Raw genomic sequence first — 26,613 nt, forward strand, 5'->3', positions numbered from 1 at the left:
ATTCTCGATGTTACACATATGTAACAAGGGGCATTATAGGGTTAATTTAATTTTAAATTTATTATCATTATTGTTATGACAGTACCGCAGAAATGAAGTAAACAATAATAGGCCTAACCTCGAAACCACCCATTACGGAAAAGTTTTGTCGAACCTCGCGAACCACAGGTTGGGAAACGATGTAATAAAAGAACGGTCTTGCTGCAGCACTTTACGTCTTGCTTAAAAAAAAAACGCACGGTTTGTCAAAGTACGTGCAATGTCGCCAATTCAGCAGTCTTCTCGCTAGGTCTGGGATTTTTCTGTGTTACTTTAGCGCGTGAATTTTGAGATTTGTATTACCGATACAGGGATTTAGCAGTTTTTTTTTTCACTTAGTTGCATAACATAATTTTAAATTGACAGTGTAACAATTTAGTAAGTTCTGCACTGGCTCATAGCGAGTTTTTAAGAATCGAATTGGCAGTACTGGTAACAGCTGTTAAGATACGTCAGATAAGGCGGAATGGAAGCACATAGGAGTAAAGGGGAAAAAGCTACTTTCCGGTTTCCGCCCTTTCCGGACAAGAAGGCTTATCTCAGCACGCAGACTGATAATTTCGTTCCAAGAAGAGGAAACCTCGGCTAAACTAGCGCAAAGGTAGAGTAATTCCCTTTGTACTTCGCTAATACACTTTCAATATTGCTTTTCATCTGTTTCTTTCATATCACGATCATAACTTAGCATGACATTGCGCAAATTTCACGGTACTGTGTACTGGATTTTTTTTTACCCAAGGTTAGTTTCCCTTTCGGTATTGCTGTACTATTGCGTTACCACGTTAAGATACAAATGTAGGCATTACATCCTTCGCTTCTAGTTGAGTCACGCGCAGTGATTTCAACATTTTAGTACAGAGCTCAATGGTCACACGTACACGTATCGTAAAAAAAAAAAGTTGAGTGCCGACGCCAGTTTCACACCAAAATAAGGGTTGAAAGTTTGGGTTTACTTGATTATAGGATATCGTTATTGCTTTTATGAGAATTTATGTTGGCTAGATTGTAGAATGGAGTGATGTGATATTATGACGTCACTTTTTGGATGGAAGTGGTTAGGTTGGTAGATATGTAAATTTAGTTCGTGGTTGGTATTCATGAGGTTTGAATGGCGTATCGGTTAAGGATGTGTTTGGATCGTAGCAACGGTTTGGATGGTGAGCGTTTTATTTGTTTTTTTATAAGGATGGGTTTTCGTTTGCTATGGTAGTAATTATGTATCGAGGATAATGTTTAATTTATTTACTGTAGATATATGTTTTTATTTTTGTTGGTTTTGTTATATGTGTGTGTGTGTGTGTGTGTGTGAATCTGTTCGTTGTTTCTTTTTAATGTTTTTATTTGAGGTTCAAAATTGCGCTCTTATCCAAAATACGATATCGCAGCCCCGATGATGATCCGACGTGTAGCACATGATGCAAAAAGCGCGGTATCGGGGCTGAGGTGATATTTTAGTGACATGAGATGAATATATGTTTTGAAATTGTTTTGCTGATATTCTATTCTGGATAAGAGGGGGTGCGTTATATTCGAGGATGGGATGTTTATAATTGATTTGGTGATATCGTATTTTGGATAAGAGCAGATGGGATATATTTCAGAATGGGATGTTGTGATATTGGTTTGCTGATATCCTATTTTGGATAAGAGTGGATGGGTTATATTCCGTAATGGGATATCGTGAATTGTATTGGTGATATCGTATTTTGGATAAGAGCGGATGGGTTATATTTCAGAATGGGATATTGTGATATTGTTTTGCTGTTATCCTATTTTGGCTAAGAGCGGATGGGCTCTCTTCCAGTATGGGATATCGTGAATTGTTTTGGTGATATCGTATTTTGGATAAGAGCGGTTGGGTTATATTGTAGAATGGGATATCGTCAATTTGTTTTTAAAATTTAAAAAAATAGTTTTATTTATTTATTGTTTTGGTTTACGTCGGCCATGTTGTGACGTCACTGCGTTGTGACGTCATTGGCGCCATATTGTGACGTCATAGTTTGTCCAACTTGACGAAAATTAAGCGATATCCTATAGTAAATGAATCCCCAACATTTTACTTTCTGCTTTCCTTTCGTAACGCTAATGTAAAGATTTACTGAATCGCATGACAGCGATTGAGTTCGGGGATTTTCAAAGAGTGAGAAAGATTGGTTGTAGTGATGTCAGTACTGGACTGCGACAACCTGCTGTAATGGCGGATATACAAACGAAGTCACATTCCGAAAATATATATATATATATATAAGGTCCACACCTGTGGAGTAACGGTTAGCGCGTCTAGCCGCGAAACCAGGTGGCTGAGGTTTGGTCGGGGCAAATTACCTGGTTGAGGTTTTTCCGTGGTTTTCCCTCAATCCAATATGAGCAAATGCTGGGTAACTTTCGGTGTTGGACACCGGACTCATTTCACCGGCATTATCAGCTTTATTTCATTCAGACGCTAAATAACCTAAACTGTTGATAACCTACTAATATATATATATATATATATATATATATATTGATGATGGTAGTGATGATTCGCAATTAATTGGGCTACATAATGTATGGTAATCAGGAATCACACTTTTCTTTCCACTCTAGATAACCAATTCTAAATCATCAGAGTAAGAGATTACGAATGTACGTAATGGGAATTGTTTTAAATTACGTTAATCATACATGTGATCGGATTATGTTATCAGCAGGGCTTGGATTTTGATGACATATATACAAAAATGCTAACTTGTACCTAAATACTTATCATGGCCCCGACATTATAGAACTGCCTATTTATTATGTCCTTGGTTTGTCGTTTTAGACTATTTATTTGTACGTCTTTCCTTTTTTTTTATTTTACGTCGTTATTTTTATGCTCTTTGCGTCCTTACTTTGTCATTTACATAGAGTATGTTAACACTAGGAGGACCAGAGTTACTGTCTACCTACAAGGGTGAGACCCATCATTTTGACGGGAAAATAGCGACTCCATCTTGGATACTACTAAGTTTTCTTTCCAAATATTTAACACTTTTGAATAGGAGTGTTTGTTTAGATATTTTTAAAATACCTTTACATATTATGTATCATTTTTCTCTAGGATATGAACATTCTTCAAACTTTAATAACTATTGAGTTCATCTTAAGAAATCTTAAGTATCAGTGCAAATGAAGGGAAAAATTTTCACATTTAAACACTATGCATTACACTGTAAAGAAGAATAAAAGTATCAAAAAAAAAAAAAAAGGGATTCTTTTATTATAGGATATCGCTTAATTTTCGTCAAGTTTGACAAACGATGACGTCACAACATGGCGGTAGTTACGTCACAACGCAGTGACATCACAACATGGCCGACGTAAACCAACACGACGAGTAAATAAAACTATCTAAAAAGAATAATCACACAAATTGACGATATCCCATTCTGGAACAGAGCCCATCCGCTCTTATCCAAAATAGGATATCAGCAAAACAATTTCACAACATCCCATTCTGGAATACAACCCATTCATTCTTATTCAAAATAGGATATCATCAACACGATCGCATAGGTGAAATTTCGGCAATTCGACACTATACACGGCAGAGAAAAGGTACTTAAATCATTGAATTCACAGTATTCGACCTCATGTCACTGAGATATCACCTCAACTAACCCACTAACCTTCTCACATACGTCGACCTCATGTCACTGAGATATCGCCTCAAATAACCCTCTAACCTTCTCACATACGTCGACCTCATGTCACTGAGATATCACCTCAACTAACCCTCTAACCTTCTCACATACGTCGACCTCATGTCACTGAGATATCACCTCAACTAACCCACTAACCTTCTCACATACGTCGACCTCATGTCACTGAGATATCACCTCAACTAACCCTCTAACCTCACATACGTCGACCTCATGTCAATGAGATAGCACCTCAACTAACCTTCTAACCTTCTCACATACGTCGACCTCATGTCACTGAGATATCACTTCAACTAACCCACTAACCTTCTCACATACGTCGACCTCATGTCACTGAGATATCACCCCAACTAACCCACTAACCTTCTCACATACGTCGACCTCATGTCACTGAGATATCACCTCAACTAACCCACTAACCTTCTCACATACGTCGACCTCATGTCACTGAGATATCACTTCAACTAACCCACTAACCTTCTCACATACGTCGACCTCATGTCACTGAGATATCACCTCAACTAACCCACTAACCTTCTCACATACGTCGACCTCATGTCACTGAGATATCACCTCAACTAACCCACTAACCTTCTCACATACGTCGACCTCATGTCACTGAGATATCACTTCAACTAACCCACTAACCTTCTCACATACGTCGACCTCATGTCACTGAGATATCACCCCAACTAACCCACTAATCTTCTCACATACGTCGACCTCATGTCACTGAGATATCACCTCAACTAACCCACTAACCTTCTCACATACGTCGACCTCATGTCACTGAGATATCACCTCAACTAACCCACTAACCTTCTCACATACGTCGACCTCATGTCACTGAGATATCACTTCAACTAACCCACTAACCTTCTCACATACGTCGCCCTCATGTCACTGAGATATCACCCCAACTAACCCACTAACCTTCTCACATACGTCGACCTCATGTCACTGAGATATCACCTCAACTAACCCACTAACCTTCTCACATACGTCGACCTCATGTCACTGAAATATCACCTCAACTAACCCACTAACCTTCTCACATACGTCGACCTCATGTCACTGAGATATCGCGTCAAATAACCCTCTAACCTTCTCACATATGTCGACCTCATGTCACTGAGATATCACCTCAACTAACCCTCTAACCTTCTCACATACGTAGACCTCATGTCACTGAGATATCACTTCAACTAACCCACTAACCTTCTCACATACGTCGACCTCATGTCACTGAAATATCACCTCAACTAACCCTCTAACCTTGTCACATACGTCGACCTCATGTCACTGAGATATCACTTCAACTAACCCACTAACCTTCTCACATACGTCGACCTCATGTCACTGAGATATCGCCTCAACTAACCCACCAACCTTCTCACATATGTCGACTTCATGTCACTGAGATATCACCTCAACTAACCCTCTAATCTCACATACGTCGACCTCATGTCACTGAAATATCACCTCAACTAACCCTCTAACCTTCTCACATACGTCGACCTCATGTCACTGAGATATCACCTCAACTAACCCACTAACCTTCTCACATACGTCGACCTCATGTCACTGAGATATCACCTCAACTAACCCACTAACCTTCTCACATACGTCGACCTCATGTCACTGAGATATCACCTCAACTAACCCGCTAACCTTCTCAGATACGTCGACCTCATGTCACTGAGATATCACCTCAACTAACCCGCTAACCTTCTCACATACGTCGACCTCATGTCACTGAGATATCACCTCAACTAACCCACTAACCTTCTCACATACGTCGACCTCATGTCACTGAGATATCACCTCAACTAACCCTCTAACCTTCTCACATACGTCGACCTCATGTCACTGAAATATCACCTCAACTAACCCTCTAACCTTGTCACATACGTCGACCTCATGTCACTGAGGTATCACCTCAACTAACCCTCTAACCTTCTCACATAAGTCGACCTCATGTCACTGAAATATCACCTCAACTAACCCTCTAACCTTCTCACATACGTCGACCTCATGTCACTGAGATATCACTTCAACTAACCCTCTTACCTTCTCACATACGTCGACCTCATGTCACTGAGATATCACCTCAACTAACCCACTAACCTTCTTAGATACGTCCACCTCATGTCACCGAGATATCACTTCAACTAACCCTCTAACATTCTCACATAAGTCGACCCCATATCACTGAGAGATCACCTCAACTAACCCACTAACCTTCTCACATATGTCGACCTCATGTCACTGAGATATCACCTCAACTAGCCCACTAACCTTCTCACATACGTCGACCTCATGTCACTGAGACATCACCTAAACTAACCCACTAACCTTCTCAGATACGTCCACCTCATGTCACCGAGATATCACTTCAACTAACCCTCTAACATTCTCACATAAGTCGACCCCATATCACTGAGAGATCACCTCAACTAACCCACTAACCTTCTCACATATGTCGACCTCATGTCACTGAGATATCACCTCAACTAGCCCACTAACCTTCTCACATACGTCGACCTCATGTCACTGAGACATCACCTCAACTAACCCACTAACCTTCTCACATACGTCGACCTCATGTCACTGAGATATCGCCTCAACTAACCCACCAACCTTCTCACATATGTCGACTTCATGTCACTGAGATATCACCTCAACTAACCCTCTAATCTCACATACGTCGACCTCATGTCACTGAAATATCACCTCAACTAACCCTCTAACCTTCTCACATACGTCGACCTCATGTCACTGAGATATCACCTCAACTAACCCTCTAACCTTCTCACATATGTCGACCTCATGTCACTGAGACATCACCTCAACTAACCCTCTAACCTTCTCACATACGTCGACCTCATGTCACTGAAATATCACCTCAACTAACCCTCTAACCTTCTCACATACGTCGACCTCATGTCACTGAGATATCACCTCAACTAACCCTCTAACCTTCTCACATATGTCGACCTCATGTCACTGAGACATCACCTCAACTAACCCTCTAACCTTCTCACATACGTCGACCTCATGTCACTGAGATATCACCTCAACTAACCCTCTAACCTTCTCACATATGTCGACCTCTTGTCACTGAGATATCACCTCAACTAACCCTCTAACCTTCTCACATACGTCGACCTTGTTCAGCCCTCCGTTTCACACCTCTTGGGCCAGCAACGCACTCCATAGCCAAACAAATCACCAGTAACACAACTGCTCAGGAATTGAACAAATAATAGAATTATTTACACACCATCCAAACACATGCTTTACCGGTACGCTATTCAAACCTCATCAGTACCAACCACCAATAAAATTTACACTTATACCAACCTAACCACAGGAATCCACAGCGATCTCTATATTTACCCGCAAACACAAAATGTAACCCTACTAACCGATTATGTCAATCTTATGACATTCCATTCCCCAATCTAGCCAACATATATTTTCATAAACTATACTACCGATATCCTTTAGTCATATAGACCCAAAAAAAAAAAAAAAAACAAAAACAAAAAATAGGAATCCTTTCATGGTTGTTTGGTGGGTCTCCTCTGTACTGTCTCCGGAACGCACGCTGCACAGTGATGATGGATTGAGTACTCTGATATTCCAAAACACAAAATGCTTTCTGTTGATCAGTCACCATTTCACCACCCGCAACTAGTGAGGCACTGAAGAGTCAGAATGAAATCTGAAATGAGAAATACCAAATATAAGAATATGCTCTTTCTATATGCTATGAGTACATGTGGGTGGACAGTATAAATTTTAAGCTATACGATGTCAAAACCTGATGAATCATTTGTATACATTCCTTATATCTATATTGAGTATACACATCGTGTTAGTAGGCGGCGAGTGGTCATATGCTTGTGCGGTGTATGGACAGGTCTACATGCTTCCCTATGCAGATCTATACTGCTTCATCATCCACTGCTTAGCTTCCTCTGGTGGGTGCTCCCACTCGATGTAAAATATGAGCTATCGAAACAGTAAATTACTTTCTTTTTTCTGTTTTGCACAGAGCTGTGTATAAAATGCCACTGTTCAACCAACCCATTCATCTGAAGAAGCTGTCGCTCCACAGCCTTGCCAAGTATCTGTCAGATATTTGTGTCCGGCTTATGATCTCTTGCCGCACTTCTTCAACATCATTCCCGGAGGCACTTGCAACATGCCAACGTTTAAGATGCATCATCCATGATAAGATACCTTACTCTATGGCCAACCGTGTCACTTCTGAAGCCCTCGAATATTTGGGCAGTCGCTGTGATGAGGTCAGTGACTGCATTGATCATTCCTCATCTTGCAAGAACATTCTTCAAGACTTTGTTAATGCAATACTCCATCCCCAGGTGACAGAACTTGATATTTTAGGTATACATATACTTATTGTGAATGCTGTTTTAGATCAAATTGAAACACTCTCCCAGCTCAAAATATTTAGGGCATGTGTAAAATGTGAGGAAAGTTATGATTCATTTAAACACTTACTCCTTCAGCATTTGCCTTCTTTGAAGAACTTGAAATGTTTTACTTTGCCACGATGGAGCAGTAATGAGATAATTAGAGTTCTTTTCAAATCTGCACCTGGATTAACACATCTTGACGTGAGTGAATCTGGAGATGTCACAGACGAGAGCATTGATATCATTTTAAGTTTCCCGTATCTGCAAAGTTTGGATGTGTCCAAAACAGGGATATCAAAGAGTGGTTATAAACGTCTGCTGGATAGGTCGAGAAGCTGCTTACATCTGCAAGAATTCGGATTGAATATTGAGGACTCATCGCATGTCCTGTCACTTCCTCATTGTTTTCAAGGGCTGCGTCGTCTCAGCTTATGTATGGATTTTTTTGAGATATATTTGGACGATATTGCAGAGCTGCTGCAAGGTTTAGAGGAGCTTAAACTTAATGCACCCCTTTTGCTATATCTACCTTATTTCCCAAATCTAAAGGTTTTGGTACTGGATGTGTATTTTTTAGAAATGCTTCATTGGCCTAAAAGCTGTCCTCGTCTGGAGAAGCTTATGATTAAGTCGGTTCATTTAGAATACTGGGCATGGACAGAGAGCTTTACGTATCTGTGCAGCCTCAGCGTCTTGGTTTGTAACATAGATATTGGTTGTATCGATGTTTTGTTATCTGCTGCCCCGAATCTTATGACTTTTCACTTTAATAAGGAAGGGTCAAGTGACATTCCCATTGTCGAGCTTTTCAGTGAGTCACTTAAGATTAGCAGGTTAGAGAATTTGTCTGTATTCTCAGTGAATGGATACATAGATCCTAAGACTCTATCACTTATCACACATAGGTGTTCCAGATTGGCAACTTGTAATATGTGTGATGATGTTCGCGAGCTGATGAAAAGACGGTACAAGGTCTGTACAGGGTTGAAGATTAATGAGGTCAAATGGTGTCAGATCCATTTGCATCATCATAGACTGTAAATTAAACTCAGAGTGTAGAGCTAGCTCTGTCAGAATTTAAATCTTGATTGTGGCTGAGATTTTGAAGCATGATTTAGTTTTTGGGTTTCTTGACTGATTAATAGAATACAATCTTTTTAATTATCTTACTACATTTGGTTCAACATTTCTTATAAGTTGTTATTTGAGAAGATTCACTTCTTCAGCTCTGATCATTTTGCTTACGAACTTAAATGAGCATCTGACCAAACAAGCTGTATAAGAGAACATCTAATTTGGTTCTACATCTGTTATTGCTGAAGATAAACGTGTTAGCAGTTCTGTAATTTTGAAGAAATTTTGTTTCAGTACAGATTGAGACATTTAGAATATGCCATAATTTCAGCTCCAGTATATATATCAGTGGCGGTTCCTTGGGGGAGGGAAGGGAGGAACGTGCTCCTCACATTTTTCTTCTTTTGAAAATATATACCAAATAAAATATGTGCCTTGAAATTCGAGGAAGATTCGATAATTTTTAAGTTCACAGCTATAAGAAAACCTCGGTTGATCGAGTTTTAAATGATGCACGCTCATGTGCTGCTAGAAAACTGTGAGAAAGATGCGAGATTGTTTGTGTGGAGGAAAATCAATCCATTCCTCCTTTACTGCAGTTAATACACATAGACAACAGCGCACTAATGGCCAGAGAAAGAAGCAGAGTTTTAAAGTGGTAAATGAACGGAGAGGGAGGAGATCCTCCTCTGAATCAGCGCATGGGCAGGAAATAGAAACCGACTGGTCTTGCAGCAAGCTTGCTACCGCTGCCATCTAACGATCTTGCATTCAACCAGACTATAACACATCTAGGAGGAGGCACAATAAAACAGTTTTAACGCAAAGACACCATATAAACTTTTTTTAAAATTGTAAATAAAAAATATTATTCATTGCACTTTACATAGGCTACTATTCATGGTTTGAAACTTTCAAGGATATTTGAAAGTTAAAGTCGGGTTATATAAAACAAAGAGGAAGTAGTTCTACTTTAGTATCGCAGATCTTTTTGGCCCCTGAAATTCACTTCCATTCATTGTGTACTAGACAGGGCAACAGCCGAGTTGTCAGTTTTGTACAAATATATTTGAAATTGAAAGTAGTACTCCAAACTGGGCGGCCGGGTAGCTCAGTTGGTAGAGCAGCTGGCTACGGACTGAAAGGTCCGGGGTTCGATCCCAGGTGGTGACAGGATTTTTTCTCGTTGCCAAACTTTCAGAACGGCCCCGAGGTTCACTCAGCCTTCTATAAAATTGAGTACCGGGTCTTTCCCGGGGGTAAAAGGCGGTCAGAGCGTGGTGCCGACCACACCACCTCATTCTAGTGCCGAGGTCATGGAAAGCATGGGGCTCTACCTCCATGCCCCCCAAGTGCCTTCATGGCATGTTACGGGGATACCTTTACCTTTTTACTCCAAACTACATTATTTTTAACATAAAAAAATTGGCCACTGGCAACTTTGAACAATAATGATAGTATGACTTTACAAGAACTTGTATTCTTCAAAAGCATGTGATACTGAACTTGTAAAATGTACATGTGCAACCCAGACCACGTGGGTGGGTGCAGTGTTCTCGCTTTCCTCAGATTATTTCCCATTCCCATTTCCGCGGTTCCGATTACGTGTTAGTAGCTCGTCTCTTCCAACACATGTGATGCTGTAGTGTGCTCGAAAAATGCTGCGAGGTGAATTTCCTTGTAATTGTTAATTTGTGCAACAATGAATGGACGTGAAAACATATATTTTGGACAACTTAGGAAACTCAGTTTACAAGAACAGATTATTGGTATACATAAGGGAAATCCAACCCCAACACTACCTGGTCTTACATGTATGCATGTAGGCTAATTTATAGCATGTTTCATTCAAGAAGGTGTCATTTCGTCCTGTTTCCTTCTTTTCTGCTGTAAAGAAATACGCAGGAGCCGCCACTGGTGTGTGTATATATATATATATATATATATATATATATATATATATATATATATAATATACATACTTACATTTGAACTTTTGGAGTGCAGCAGATTTATGATTTTCATGTGAAATTCCCTTACATCTGCAGTGCCATAAGAGAGGGTTTGTAGTGAAATATGAACATGGCACTTTATTCAACTTGTTGCTGTATTACAGTTTAATATCCTTGTTTAGCTTATTCAGTATTATAGTACATATCTCAAGGTAAATTTGTTATATTAGATATAAAATTTTAGATGCCTATTTATGTTAAAGCTTTTGTGACATGAACTGATTTATGTCATAATAATTGAATTGGTCATTGCAGAAAGGGGATAAGTCATAAAATCTTACTTTTGAGATAATCAATAAAAACTGTTTTCTTCTTCCAATACTGGAGTAATCATTATAAATATTTTTTCTTACTTTGTTTATGAATAGTGAAGTCTAATACATCATGTTAGACATCTGTTGTTTAATCGAACCATGACTTATCCCCTTTCTGCAAGGAATTGTTAAATATAAAAGAAAAAAATATATAATTTACAGTTTTGGGCTAATGTAATATTTGAAAACAAACTAAATGTTAATCATTACAATGATAACGATGTTTTTGTGTGTAAATACTACATTACTGTCACCATTTGCATAATTATTTTTGCATTTTAATCATTATTCCTTACTTACTTACAACTTACAAATGGCTTTTAAGGAACCTGAAGGTTCATTGCCACCCTGACATAAGCCCACCATCGGTCCCTATCCTGTGCAAGATTAATCCAGTCTCTATCATGATATCCCACCTCCCTTAAATCCATTTTAATATTATCTTCCTATCTACGTCTCGGCCTCCCCAAAGGTCTTTTTCCCTCCGACCTTTCAACTAGCACTCTATATGCATTTCTGGATTCGCCCGTACGTGCTACATGCCCTGCCCATCTCAAACGTCTGGATTTAATGTTCCTAATTATGTCAGGTGAAGGATACAATGCGTGCAGTTCTGTGTTGTGTAACTTTCTCCATACTCCTGTAACTTCATCCCGCTTAGTCCCAAATATTTTCCTAAGCACCTTATTCTCAAACACCCTTAACCTATGTTCCTCTCTCAGAGTGAGATTCCAAGTTTCACAACCATACAGAAGAACCAGTAATATAACTGTTTTATAAATTCTAACTTTCAGATTTTTGGACAGCAGACTGGATGATTTCCCATATTTATTCTGCTTTTAATTTCCTCCCGAGTGCCATTTATATTTGTTACTGTTGCTTCAAGATATTTGAATTTTTCCATCTCTTCGAAGTATAAATCTCCAATTTTTATATTTCCATTTCGTACAATATTCTGGTCACGAGACATAATCATATACTTTGTCTTTTCGGGATTTACTTCCAAACTGATCGCTTTACTTGCTTCAAGTAAAATTTCCGTGTTTTCCCTAATCGTTTGTGTATTTTCTCCTAACATATTCACGTCATCCGCATAGACAAGCAGCTGATGTAACCCGTTCAATTCCAAACCCTGCCTGTTATCCTGAACTTTCCTAATGGCGTATTCTAAAGCGAAGTTAAAAAGTAAAGGTGACAGTGCATCTCCCTGCTTTAGCCCGCAGTGAATTGGAAAAGCATCAGATAGAAACTGACCTATACGGACTCTGCTACTACAGAAATGTACCAATATGTGATTTTATATCGCTGTTTTAAATCAAAACTCTACTTTTAAACTAATACTTAAAACTGCACAATAAAAATACACTAAAGTACTACACAAAATCATTTGTTTCAATTGTTATAGAGTGTATTGTTAGACGTTGGAAACCACGTCATTTGTAGATTCCTTGTCACAAGGTGGCCAGTTCAGGATCTCTTCGTAAAAGAAAGTGTGTTCCAATGGAATGTATTGCCTCACTTTCGATATGTCTCCAAGTTTTTTTCGTATTAATGGGAATTTTCCCATTGTATGCTTTTGTGTAGGCATTACTATGCGTCCAGAACCTAGTTTTTTCATACATAATCTGTGTTTTCTCATTTCACTATCAATGAACAAACTGGCAGTCACACATCCTGGATCATCTTTAGAGTAAACAAATTCACTGAATTGTGCTGAAGAAAACATATTCTTATCTTTCCTTTCTTCCTCAGTCTGTCTAATGAGCAGTGGTTTTCTTGTAATGCTCTGGCGACTAGGATTTAAAATTCAAAATATCATCAGTAGTAACTGATTCTACAGAAAATCTGTTGTCTGTGTTTGTCTGGTGGATCAAGGTATTGTATTGGTCTGGCACATATACCCTGTCTGTCTTCCTTAGTTTGTGCTTCACTACACCAAAGTTGCGGTCACTGGGAAGAAATGAATGGCCTCGTTGTGGAAAATAATGAATGATTTTGTTAAATCTCCCCATTTGGGTCAGTGCAAGCAACAATCGAATTAAGGTGTGATTTTTTTTTTTTTTGCCCTCCACAGTTATCAGAGAAAAGATACAATTCCTTGACTGAAGAAGGGGCATTATTTTCAATGTAGTTCAGAAGGAACACACTTCATTTGAAGATTTGTGGCCTATAACTTCATGATAGGAATAGAAGTGCGCCGTATGGTTTTTCAAATTGTGAATGTTGAAAATTGATGACCCAAAGTTGCGTCTAAACAAACAATGAGTAGTTTCTTACCCACATTGTTCTCCTGTCGTACGGGTTGCTACAGACTTCCCAATGGAATTGACGTTCCAATGCCTTCAGTTTATTTTTCTTATTTACATTTCTGCGGTAGTTAATTTCATTGCGTTTATGTTTACCACTAATAACACAGTTTTCTTCCCCTGGGTCACTTACTACTTCTAGCTTATCTGTCATTTTCCTTATCAGCTGATGGGCGCGTAACTTATTAGATCAGCGGCACTCAGTTGCATCACGTCGTCAGTCAGTGCAGAAAGAAGGTAAGTTGCTGACTTGTCCCCTTTCTGCAATGACTGCGCTGCTTATGATACTCTGCTTTGCGTTGAGACTGAGCAAATTTGTCCCATTTCTGTATGGAAATGTGTGTCTAGGTCTGGAGAAAGCAATGGCACTCTTAACTTATTTTCGCATTTTTCATGACTTATCCCCTTTCTGCAATGACCGATTCAATTATTATGCTTTGCACTAGCATCTTGGTCTAACGCAGGAACGGCAATAGGCGCCTGTATGAACAAGTTGCATATAGGAGTCGGTAGTAGTCCGTTACTCGTTCGTACATGCTCCACTGATACCAAGGCCACCTGACGAGAGAAAGACTACCAAGCAAGTATATAGGAGAAGAAATGTAAATCTTCAAACTGTATTAACCTCGACTGGGGGGTGACATTCGTTTTTAGGAATGTGAAATGGGGAAATGCCCAATGTTATAATAAGCAGGAAGCACGTGATCTGCAGGAAACATAATTTAAAACAACACTATGTAAATTTGCACTGTGTGTACTATACAGGTTTGGTAATACATATTTCGTGAAAAGTTCTTTTCTACAACGAAGCACATGAAGCCAAGACTGAGAGCAAACATAAAGGATACAAAATTAAAAACTGTTTTGCGGCTTGCAACATTTAAAATATCTTAATCTAAATATTACGAAAATAAATTAAGAAACAAAGAAAGCCCATTCTTCCAGAAAATAAGTTCTGAAGATACACAGACCTTGTTGTTACACTGTTTGGAAGAGACTAAAGAATTTGTTTTGTAATAGAGTACTTATGTTTAAAGTGTCCAAGAAATTAGAAATCAGCATGGCACCTGCGAAAATCAAAATGAATAGAAAAAATTTTCACGAATTGTGTTAATTAAATAAAATATGTGTTATTTTTAATCCTATTTTTTAGTCATTTCGACTTAAGCAATGTGCAAACCATATTAAATATCTATTTACTGTGTTCGAATAAGTATTACTGGTCTTGTAATATTATATTTCTACAAGATCTTGTAGTTTATTAATTTCCTTTACCAGAAAGATTCAATTAATTTTCCATAAGTAACATGCTTTAGGTAGGCTCTAATGTATATTTTTTAAAATAAAATATATGTTTATTAGAATAAATTCCTTGTACACATAGAGTTAGATTTATTTCTGCTACTGTGATACTCCAAATAAATCACATGGGACAGAGTTTGTTTATTTATTGAAATTCTTTCTGTAATAAAGTTATTCCTGAACCCTGACACATATGGCGCACCCCCACAATTGTTCAACCCTTGCTGAGTACACTCATCCCTCCATCGTCCTCGGTATGAGATATGTAAGCAGTCATTGCGGCTAGCACCTTTTGTGAGGTCGCTCGTGTGCGCGAGCATCTTTTCCTCTCGTGGTCTAAGGTGCCAACATGTCTTCGACGAGCCCTAGTTTAAGTCTTAATGGGGGAAGAAATTTTTGTCATGAAATTTCGTCCAGTGTTTCGAAGTGGTGCCATAATAAATTTGGGGACTTACAATTGGTAGTAAAATGCATTTCCAAAAAACAACTGATACTGGATCATCTTGGTAACCACGTGTTATACCGTACTGGTTGGATGATCATTCACTTCTGATGATCCATCTAAACATGTGGCTTGTGGTTCTATGGGTTCGCCCACAGATTTACTACTCCTACTGATTATTATTATTATTATTATTATTATTATTATTATTATTATTATTACGTGTTTTGTCTTGTATCATTTAGGTTGTATATAGGCCTAATGGATTTGTAATACTTGTGTAAGAATTTATTTTTAATAAATGTTTTGAAACAAAGTTGAGAGTTGTTCTTCTCTTAGCCCGATGATTCATGAATAAGTAAAATTGCTGTTCCCTGTAGGGTAAAATGAAATGATATTTTCAACTTCTTCTAGATTTTGCATAAGTTCATATGGAAAATATTTGGGGCATTTTGCTCTATTAGGTCAAAAATAAGAAAGATGGCAATGAATGTCTGGCTTTGTGTTATTAGAGGAAAATTAATTTGTTCAACTGAAATATAAATATGTAGGAATGTGAATTTGTGGTTTGTGTGTTTGCAAGTCTTCACACATGGAATAATGAAGTAACATGATATAAAAGGAATAAAATATATACCGTAAAGTGGGGTGACTTTGAACACTGAGGTGACTTTGAACAGTAATTTAGCTCCTTTCTAAATTAAATGCTGTAGCCAATTGCGAAAAAACTGTTTAAGTTGTCAATAAATTAGTTCAGTTTTTTCGCAATAGGGTACAGCATTTAATTTAGAAGGGCGCTAAATTACTGTTCAAAGTCACCTCGGCGTTCAAAGTCACCCCACTTTACGGTAACTAAGGTATTATGAGTGTGAAGAGTTGCAAATTACAGTATTAATTACATTTATTATATTGATATTTCTGTTTCCCAATAATGCACATATTTCAACCATTAAGAACGTGTGTATCATGGTGTGTGAAGACTTGCAAACATATATATTTTGTAACTTACACGTGTATTTTAATTAATTGACAATAAGGGCAGTCATACAAGAATGTCAATGTGTATCATAAACGTGTTGGTTTTTAGCATGTTTTATTTTGCATGCCACTAAATATGTTTTGTATTTGTAGAGATTATGTAGAGATTATTGATATTGCTGAAATGTACGTCGTATCTGATGATGTTGGCGTTGTCCAACGAAAACGTTTATACATCTTTTAAACATGTAATGCAAAGGTTTAACACCTTAAACTTATGCTGTGACGTCAGTGACTGAAATAAATACTTTTAATATACAATACACAATACAATAAGAATACACAATACAATTTAACACAATAATTACAATTAATAAAACATAAATAAAATACCTAATTTTACAATACAACCTACATATGTATAGACCCTATATAAGTTTCAATAGTCTTTCACTTTACTCTCATCTCACTCAGTGTAGTGGCACTATGACGCTTTTCACCGACACTTTAGGACACATTTCACTGACACTCTGTAACACATTTCACTGACACTATAGAACACATTTCATTGACGCTATGAATTATCACTGATCATAACTATTCACTGCACTGTAAAACTATAACTTCACTGACTCTCCTCGCTTCACCGATACAACAGTTCAAATAAGTCAAATAATTACACCCTTATGCATACTTATAAACAGAACTACATTTAAGCTAAACATTTCTAGTCTAAGGCCCTCTTACACGCTATTTTTAAATAATTTACAATTCAAACCAAGGAAGTAACTCGTCAGGCTAAATGAATACATGTCACCTTAAAAAAATTAAATGTTAAAGGTCACCTTAATTTTAATTTGCACTTTATACACAACTTTTTAAGTTATTCTTGAATCTTCTTAAGGAAGGACAGCCCTCAAAGACCGCTGCAGGTAGGTGATTCCAATCATTTATAGTTCTATTTAAAAATGAGAATTTACCTACATCCGTTTTCTGTTTCCTATATTTGATTTTAAAATCATGATCGTTGCAACCATAGTACGTTGGCTTTTCTAACCGAGCCGTTATGTCTACCCATGCTTTCTGACCTAGATGTGCTCTATACAATGATGTTATTCTAGTTTAAATGATGTTATTCTATTTGAAAGGCATGTTGGTCCGACAAGTTAACAAATTTAAAGAAACAAATATCAAGAGTCCTTCAATAACTGTCTATTAAAAATTACAAAATATTACATAGGTTGCAGGAACATATTCTAGTTTACAATGATGTTATGATGGATTGAGTACTTTGATATTCCAAAACAAAAATGCTTTCTGTTGATCTGTCACCATTTTACCATTTTTTTTTTTTTTACAATTCATTTTACATTTTCAGATACGTCTAGTTATATAATAAAATAAATATATGTAATCTGAACCTTGATCAAATTGAGCAAATAACAAACCACCAACACACTTCTACAAACATCAAGACATATATATAAATCATCTTTACATATACAGTCCCTGATAAACTTTGATCACACACAGCAATCATCAGTGATAATTATCTGTATGTTATTAATATCAGATAGAATATTTTAGATCTAAATGATCAATAACAACCACTATTTGCATCAATGTCAGATAACATTCAGATCACAAGCGAACGTATACTACACGATTGAAAATTCTATACGTATAATTACAACCAATCGACAACATAAGATCCATCAGTCACAACACAACATCAACATTGTATACAGTACCTCAAGACATTTCATTCTTCGAACATTGTGAATTTTAATTAATTCTCTTTTAAGCTAATATATTTATTTTATTAATTTTTATTCACAATTTATTTTAACATTACTGATAATTCGTATAATTCTAATTGATTAATTTGTATTTATACTGTAACACGAGTTATATGTATACACAATCAATTTCAATTTTAAAAGTTTGCATCACATTGAAATTAATTATCCTCCAATTTTATTTATAGTTTTATACATAAAGCTCATGAAGATCCAACACCATGTATAATATATTGCTCATTTGTTATTTGCTCAATTTGATGAAGGTTCAGATTACATATTTTATTATATCTGATGATGCCCAATAAGGCGAAAACGTTAATATATTCCATATTCATATAGCAAATAAACATTTGCAAATGGATGTGTCTTATGATTGAAATGTATATATATTTATTTTATTATATGTTTAGTTTATTTTTTAATTTTTTCTTTTTGGGGGGGGGGGGTTGCCCATAGCAAGGCCGATGTTTTGTTTATATATTTTCTGATTAAATGTAAAATAATTTTGTGAAGTGACCATGTATAATATATTGCTCATTTGTTATTTGCTCAATTTGATCAAGATTCAGATTACATATTTTATTATATCTGATGATGCCCAATATGGCGAAAACGTTAATATATTCCATATTCATTTAGCAAATAAACATTTGCAAACAGATGTGTCTTATGATTGAAATTTATATATACTTATTTTACCATTTTACCAACCGCCACTAGTGAGTCACTGAAGAGACAGAATGAAATCTGAAATGTGAGATACCAATTTCTATTCGCTATGAGTACATGTGGGTGGATATTATAAATTTTAAGCTATAGCCTACGATGTCAAAACCTGATGAATCATTTGTATATAATATATATTTTATGTATACATGTCGCGTTAGTAGGCGGCGAGTGGTCATATGCTTGTGTGGTGTATGGACAGGTCTACATGCTTCCCTATACAGATCTATGATGCTTCATCATCCACTGCTTAGCTTCCTCTGGTGGGTGCTCCCACTTGATGTAAAATATGAGCTATCGAAACAGTAAATTACTTTCTTTTTTCTGTTTTGCACAGAGCTGTGTATAAAATGCCACTGTTCAACCAACCCATTCATCTGGAGAAGCTGTCGCTCCACAGCCTTGCCAAGTATCTGTCAGATATTTGTGTCTGCCTTGTGAATTCTTGCCGCACGTCTTCAGCATCATTATCGGAGGCACTTGCAACATGCCAACATTTGAGATGCATCATCCATGATAAGATACCTTACTCTATGGCCAACCGTGTCACTTCTGAAGCCCTCGAATATTTGGGCAGTCGCTATGATGAGGTCAGTGACTGCATTGATCATTCCTCTTCGTGCAAGGACATTCTTCAACACTTTGTTAATGCAATACTCCACCCCCAGGTGACAGAACTCGATATTTTAGGTATACATATACTTATTGTGAATGCTGTTTTAGATCAAATTGACACACTCTCCCAGCTCAAAATTTTTAGGGCATGTGTAAAATGTGAGAAAAGTTATGATTCATTTAAACACTTACTCCTTCAGCATTTGCCCTCTTTGAAGAACTTGAAATGTTTTACTGTGCCACGATGGAGCAGTAATGAGATAATTAGAGTTCTTTCCAAATCTGCACCCGGATTAACACATCTTGATGTGAGTGAATCTGGAGATGTCACAGACGAGATCATTGATATCATTTTAAGTTTTCCGTATCTGCAAACTTTGGATGTGTCCAAGACAGGGATATCAGACAGCGGTTGTCAATATCTGCTGGATAGATCGAGAAGCTGTTTACATCTGCAAGACTTCGGATTGAATATTGTGGACTCATCGCATGTCCTGTCACTTCCTCATTGTTTTCAAGGTCTGCGTCGTCTCAGCTTAAGTATGGGTTTTAATGATATATATTTGGACGATATTGCAGAGCAGCTGCAAGGTGTAGAGGAGCTTAAACTTTCTGCATCCCGTGAGCTATCTGTACCATATTTGCCAACTCTAAAGGTTTTGGTAGTGGATGTGTTTGCTTTAGAAATGCAAGATTTGCCTACAAGCTGTCCTCGTCTGGAGAAGCTTATGATCAAGACGTTTTATTTAGGATGCTGGGCATTGACAGGGACCTTTACGCACCTGTGCAGCCTCAGCGTCTGGGTTTGTAACATAGATACCGATAGTATCGATACTTTGTTGTCTGCTGCCCCAAATCTTGTGACTTTTCATTTTAATATTGGAGGGTCAAGTTACATTTCCATTGTCGAGCTTTTCAGTGAATCACTTAAGATTAGCAGATTAGAGAATTTGTCTGTATTCTCAGTGAATGGATTCATAGATCCTAAAACTTTATCACTTATAACACACAGGTGTTCCAGATTGGCAACTTGTAATATGTGTGATGATGTTCGCGAGCTGATGAAAAGACGGTACAGGGTCTGTACAGGGTTGAAGATTAATGAGGTTAAATGGTGTCAGATCCATTTGCATCATCATAGATTGTAAATTAAACTCAGAGTGTAGAGCTTTGTTTGAAGTTAAATCTTGATTGTAGCTGAGATTTTGAAGCATGATGTAGTTTTTGGGTTTCTTGACTGATTAATAAAATACAATCTTTTTAATTATCTTACTACAATTGGTTCAACATTTCTTATAAGTTGTTATTTGAGAAGATTCACTTCTTCAGCTCTGATCATTTTGCTTAAGAACTTAAATGAGCATCTGACCAAACAAGCTGTATAAGAGAACATCTAATTTGGTTCTACATCTGTTATTGCTTTATTTAGATCCTACTGTATATATATTTTTAAAAATAAAATAGTATGTTTATGAGAATATGTTCCTTGTACACATAGATTTATTTCTACTACTATGATACTGCAAATAAATCACATGGGACACAATTTCTTTATTTATTGAGATTCTTTCTGTAATAAAGTTATCCCTGAACCCTGACACATATGGCGTACCCCCACAGTTGTTCAACCTTTGTTCAGTACACTGATCCCTCCATCATCCTCAGTATGAGATATCTAAACACTCCTTGCGGGTAGCACATTTCGTGAGATCGCTCGTGTGTACGAGCATCTTTTCCTCTCGTGGTCTAAGGTGCCAACATGTCTTCGACGAGCGCTAGTTTAAATATTAAAGGGGAAGAAATTTTTGTCATAAAATTTCGTCCAGTGTTTCGAAGTGGTGCCATAATAAATTTGGAGACCTACAATTGGTAGTAAAATGCGTTTCCAAAAAACAACTGTTATTGGATCATCTTGGTAACCACGTGTTATACCGTACTGGTTGGATGATCGTTCACTTCTGATGATCCATGTAAACATGTGGCTTGTGGTTCTATGGGTTCGCCCACAGATTTACTACTCCTACTGATTATTATTATTATTATTATTATTATTATTATTACTACGTGTTTTGTCTTGAAGTATCATTTAGGTTGTATATAGGCCTAATGGATTTGTAATACGTGTGTAAGAATTTATTTTTAATAAATGTTTTGAAACAAAGTTGAGAGTTGTTCTTCTCTTAGCCCGATGATTCATGAGTAAGTAAAATTGCTGTTCCCTGTAGGGTAAAATGAAATGATATTTTCAACTTCTTCTAGATTTTGCATAAGTTCATATGGAAAATATTTGGGTCACTTTGCTCTATTAGGTCAACGATAAGAAATATGGCAATGAATGTCTGGCTTTGTGTTCATAGAGGAAAATTAATTTGTTCAACTGAAATATAAATATGTAGGAATGTGAATTTGTGGTGATTATTTTACGTCTATTTTGGTGAATATTTTGTCGAAATATGAACGTATGCTCTGAGGAATTTGTTGTAGAGTTTTTCTTGCAAGTCAGGTTAATTGGAGCAACCTTTCTACTGGGGAAGGTTGTAAGAATCGGAAACATTTGAGCACTAAGATCGCTAATCATGAACGTTCCAATCAGGATATGTCATGCATGTCCGACTAGTTGGTGGGAGTTAGAGCAATGATTGAAATTAAACTGTACAGTAAGTCATAAAATCTAAGATCAAATACAAAAAGAAAAAAGGCATTGGCAGGAAATCATGTAAGAATCATTGCTATTATACATAGTACTTAACAGAAACTAACTCCGCGTTACGTGGATCGAATGACAATCTTTACGAGCCTTATAATGAAAAGTTTTTGAAACTAAAGGAGATTTATACTTATGATGGTCCTATGAAGGAGCATGTAATGCACATTCCTGAGGAAGAAACCTATTTATACTACCTTGGACCTAGAATTCGAAATTAAGTCGTCAAACTTCTGGGTATAGTCACTAAAAATCATATAATTGGTGTAGTGAGGCTTCCCAAATATTATTCTGTAATTCTTGATTGTACTTCTGATAACAACCGCCAAAAACAGATGACCCTAGTTGTTAGGTATGTTAATTATACCCACTGTTGTGGAAAGCTGTACTGAATTCATCAAAATAGACGACGCCACAGGTCAAGGCTTTACAGATGATTTAAAAACAGGCTCTAGAATATAACAATTTGGACATTCAGAATTGAAGAGGTCAAGGTTATGAGTCCACACCTGTGGAGTAACAGGGCCCGGGCTCGATCCCCGGTCGGGGCAAGTTATCAGGTTGAGGTTTTCTGCGGGGATTTTCCCTCAACCCAATATGAGCAAATGCTGGGTAACTTTCGGTGTTGGGACCCCGGACTCATTTCACCGGCATTATCACCTTCATCTCATTCAGACGCTAAATAACCTAAGCTGTTGATAAAGAGTCGTAAAATAACCTACTACTACTCAAGGGTATGATAATTGAGCAAATGAAAATGTAAAGGTGTTCCAGCCAGAGATCGCATTATCAACAAGTATGCAGTGTTTATGCCTTGTGCCTGCCACAATCTAAATCTTTGATGGTTGAGTGTCGATGCCAATTTCACATGAAAGTAAGGGTCGAAAGTTTTAAAAGTGGAGGCCAATGGTGATGTGTGCAAATCTGTGCATATATTCAAATTGTCACAATTTGCTCCATTTTGCTTTCTGCGTTCCTTTCATAATGCTATAGTAAAGATTTACTGAATCGGATGACAGTGATTAAGTTCGGAGATTTTGAAAGGTTGGGGAAGGGGAAAGGTTGGTGCATAGCCACGGGTTGTTGGTAGCGACGTCAGTCTGCTGTAATGGCACATATACGAACGAAGTCACATTACAAAAACTATCTATGTACCTGTTTATATCTATTTTGTTTTTTACTGATTATTTGTGCTTGTTCCATTAGTGTATTATGCATAGTATGGTCAGGTCTACATGCTTCCCTATACGGATCTATACTGCTTCATCATCCATTGCTTAGCTTCCTCTGGTGGGTGCTCCCACTTGATGTTAAATATGAGCTATCGAAACAGTAAATTACTTTCTTTTTTCTGTTTTGCACAGAGCTGTGTGTAAAATGCCACTGTTCAACCAACCCATTCATCTGAAGAAGCTGTCGCTCCACAGCCTTGCCAAGTATCTGACAGATATTTGTGTCCGGCTTATGATCTCTTGCCGCACTTCTTCAGCATCATTACCGGAGGCACTTGCAACATGCCAACGTTTGAGATGCATCATCCATGATAAGATACCTTACTCTATGGCCAACCGTGTCACTTCTGAAGCCCTCGAATATTTGGGCAGTCGCTATGATGAGGTCAGTGACTGCATTCATCATTTCTCTTCGTGCAAAGACATTCTTCAACACTTTGTTAATGCAATACTCCATCCCCAGGTGACAGAACTCGATATTTTAGGTATACATATACTTATTGTGTATGCTGTTTTAGATCAAATTGACACACTCTCCGAGCTCAAAATGTTTAGGGCATGTGTAAAATATGAGAAAAGTTATGATTCATTTAAACACTTACTCCTTCAGCATTTGCCCTCTTTGAAGAACTTGAAATGTTTTACTGTGCCACGATGGAGCAGTAATGAGATAATTAGAGTTCTTTTCAAATCTGCACCCGGATTAACACACCTTGATGTGAGTGAATCTGGTGATGTCACAGACGAGAGCATTGACATCATTTTAAGTTTCCCATATCTGCAAACTTTGGATGTGTCCAAGACAGGGATATCAGACAGCGGTTATAAATATCTGTTGGATAGGTCGAGAAGCTGCTTACATCTACAAGACTTCGGATTGAATATTGAGGACTCATCGCATGTCCTGTCACTTCCTCATTGTTTTCAAGGGCTGCGTCGTCTCAGCTTAAGTAAGTATTTTTTTCAGATATATTGGAACGATATTGCAGAGCTGCTGCAAGGTTTAGAGGAGCTTAAAATTAATGCATCCAATTTTCTATATCTACCGTACTTCCCAAATCTAAAGGTTTTGGTAGTGGATGTGTTTTGTTTAGAAATGCAAGAATTGCCTGTTAGCTGTCCTCATCTGGAGAAGCTTATGATAAAAGCGACTTATTTACAAAGCTGGCCATTGGCAGGGAGCTTCATGTACCTGTGCAGCCTCAGCGTCTGGGTTTGCCATATAGATACTTCTCGTGCTATCGATGCTTTGTTGTCTGCTACCCCGAATCTTGTGACTTTTCACTTTAATAAGGAAGGGTCAAGTTACATTTCCATTGTCGAGCTTTTCAGTGAATCACTTAAGATTAGCAGGTTAGAGAAATTGTCTGTATTCTCAGTGAATGGATACATAGATCCTAAGACTTTATCACTTATCACACACAGGTGTTCCAGATTGGCAGCTTGTAATATGTGTGGTGAGGTTCGCGAGCTGATGAAAAGACAGTACAGGGTCTGTAAAGGGTTGAAGATTAATGAGGTCAAATGGTGTAGGTTCCATTTGCATCATCATAGACTCTAAATTAAACTCGAAGAGTGTAAGCTAGCTCTGTGAGGATTTAAATCTTGATTGTGGTTGAGATTTTGAAGCATGATGTACTTCTTGGGTTTCTTGACTGATTACTAAAATACAATCTTTTTAATAATTTGTAACTACATTTGGTTTTGCTTGTGGGGTAAATTGTTATTTGAGAAGATTCACTTCTCGAGCTCTGATCATTTTGCTTATGAACTTAAGTCAGCACCTGTCCAAACCAACTGTATAACAGAGCCTTCTAATTTCGGGTTTCAATACAGATTGAGACATTTAGAAGTCACTGCTGTGGTTGAGTGGTCAGACCTCTGACCTGTCACGCAGGCGGTCTGGGTTCGAGTCCCAGTCAGGTCTGAGATTTTTCATTGAAAAATCCGTAGTGACACTTGCAGCGGACAAGATCGCAGTTGGGGTTTTTCTCGGGATTCTCCCGTTTTTCCCATATTAGGCATTTAGATCATTCTGTTACCATTTCGACATCATTCCATAGCATTCCCCAATTGCCGGCTGGCGACTCACGGAAAGGGCTATCCTAGGGATGAGTGTGGTAGCCTGCTCTACACCTGGTATGCAGCGAACCTTAGTGTAGTCAGCCGGTGTGGGTCGGGAATGATCCTAGCTTGAGGGTTAGCGCATTAGACCTTAACAGGTTGCAGTGCTGCTCCGTAGTGCCCCCCTCCCACAAATTCAATTCAGAAACATTTAGAAAAAGTCTTAATTTCAGCTCAAGTGTATTACATTTATGTTGATTTTCTTTATTACACGAAATGTGGTCTATTTCAGTTAAGAATATTTGGAGTGCAGCAGATTTATGATTTTCATGTAATATTCACTTACATCTGCAGTGCTGTAACAGAGGGTTTGTAGTAAAATATGAACATGGGACTTTATTTATCTTGTTGCTGTATTACAGTTTAATATCCTTGTTTAGCTTATTCTGTATTATAGTACATATCACAAGGTAATTTTCTGATATTAGATACGATATTTTAGATACCGCTTTATTATGTTAAAGCTTTTGTGACAAGAACTGATTTATGTCATAATAATTATTATGTTCTGCACTATACTTGTTTTTTTTAAAGATGGGACATGACAGGAGCGTTGCGATCAGAAAAACAACTGAATGTCACATAGCGTAGTAGGCCTGTTGCTATGGTAACAACGGTTGAGTTGCCCAACTTACAGTTCCCATGTGGCGAATCCTTAATATCTCTCTTTGGGACATTTATTGTGCACACAATGTCAGCATTGGTACGTTTTGTCTTTGATTCTCTGTCGATTTTTGTATTGTTTTCTTGCCTTCGCATCAATTGTCAATGAATGTTTTAACGTCAGCCATCTTAACGACTGTTGCTAACTT

The 26,613-nt window shown here is 37.5% G+C and overlaps 1 protein-coding gene across 10 annotated transcripts in view; it reads left to right on the forward strand.

The window, feature by feature from the left end:
* LOC138692220 (uncharacterized) overlaps positions 1-26,613 on the forward strand; it is a 94,614-nt gene that overhangs the window by 17,124 nt on the left and 50,877 nt on the right. For 2 of the 10 annotated variants that reach the window (XM_069815349.1, XM_069815343.1), the window contains exons 1-4: positions 467-640; positions 7,786-8,038; positions 19,464-19,716; positions 23,810-24,627. In XM_069815349.1, the coding sequence (XP_069671450.1) occupies positions 7,962-8,038; positions 19,464-19,716; positions 23,810-23,821 (342 nt within the window). In that variant the 5' untranslated portion in view covers positions 467-640; positions 7,786-7,961 and the 3' untranslated portion in view covers positions 23,822-24,627. Of the gene's footprint in view, positions 1-455; positions 641-676; positions 1,197-7,785; positions 8,039-19,463; positions 19,717-23,809; positions 24,628-26,613 lie in introns of those variants that run through there. The other 8 variants (XM_069815335.1, XM_069815336.1, XM_069815344.1 and 5 more) reach the window with 8 other exon arrangements.

Source organism: Periplaneta americana, chromosome 16 (assembly GCF_040183065.1).
Source record: "Periplaneta americana isolate PAMFEO1 chromosome 16, P.americana_PAMFEO1_priV1, whole genome shotgun sequence".
NCBI lineage: Eukaryota > Metazoa > Arthropoda > Insecta > Blattodea > Blattidae > Periplaneta > Periplaneta americana.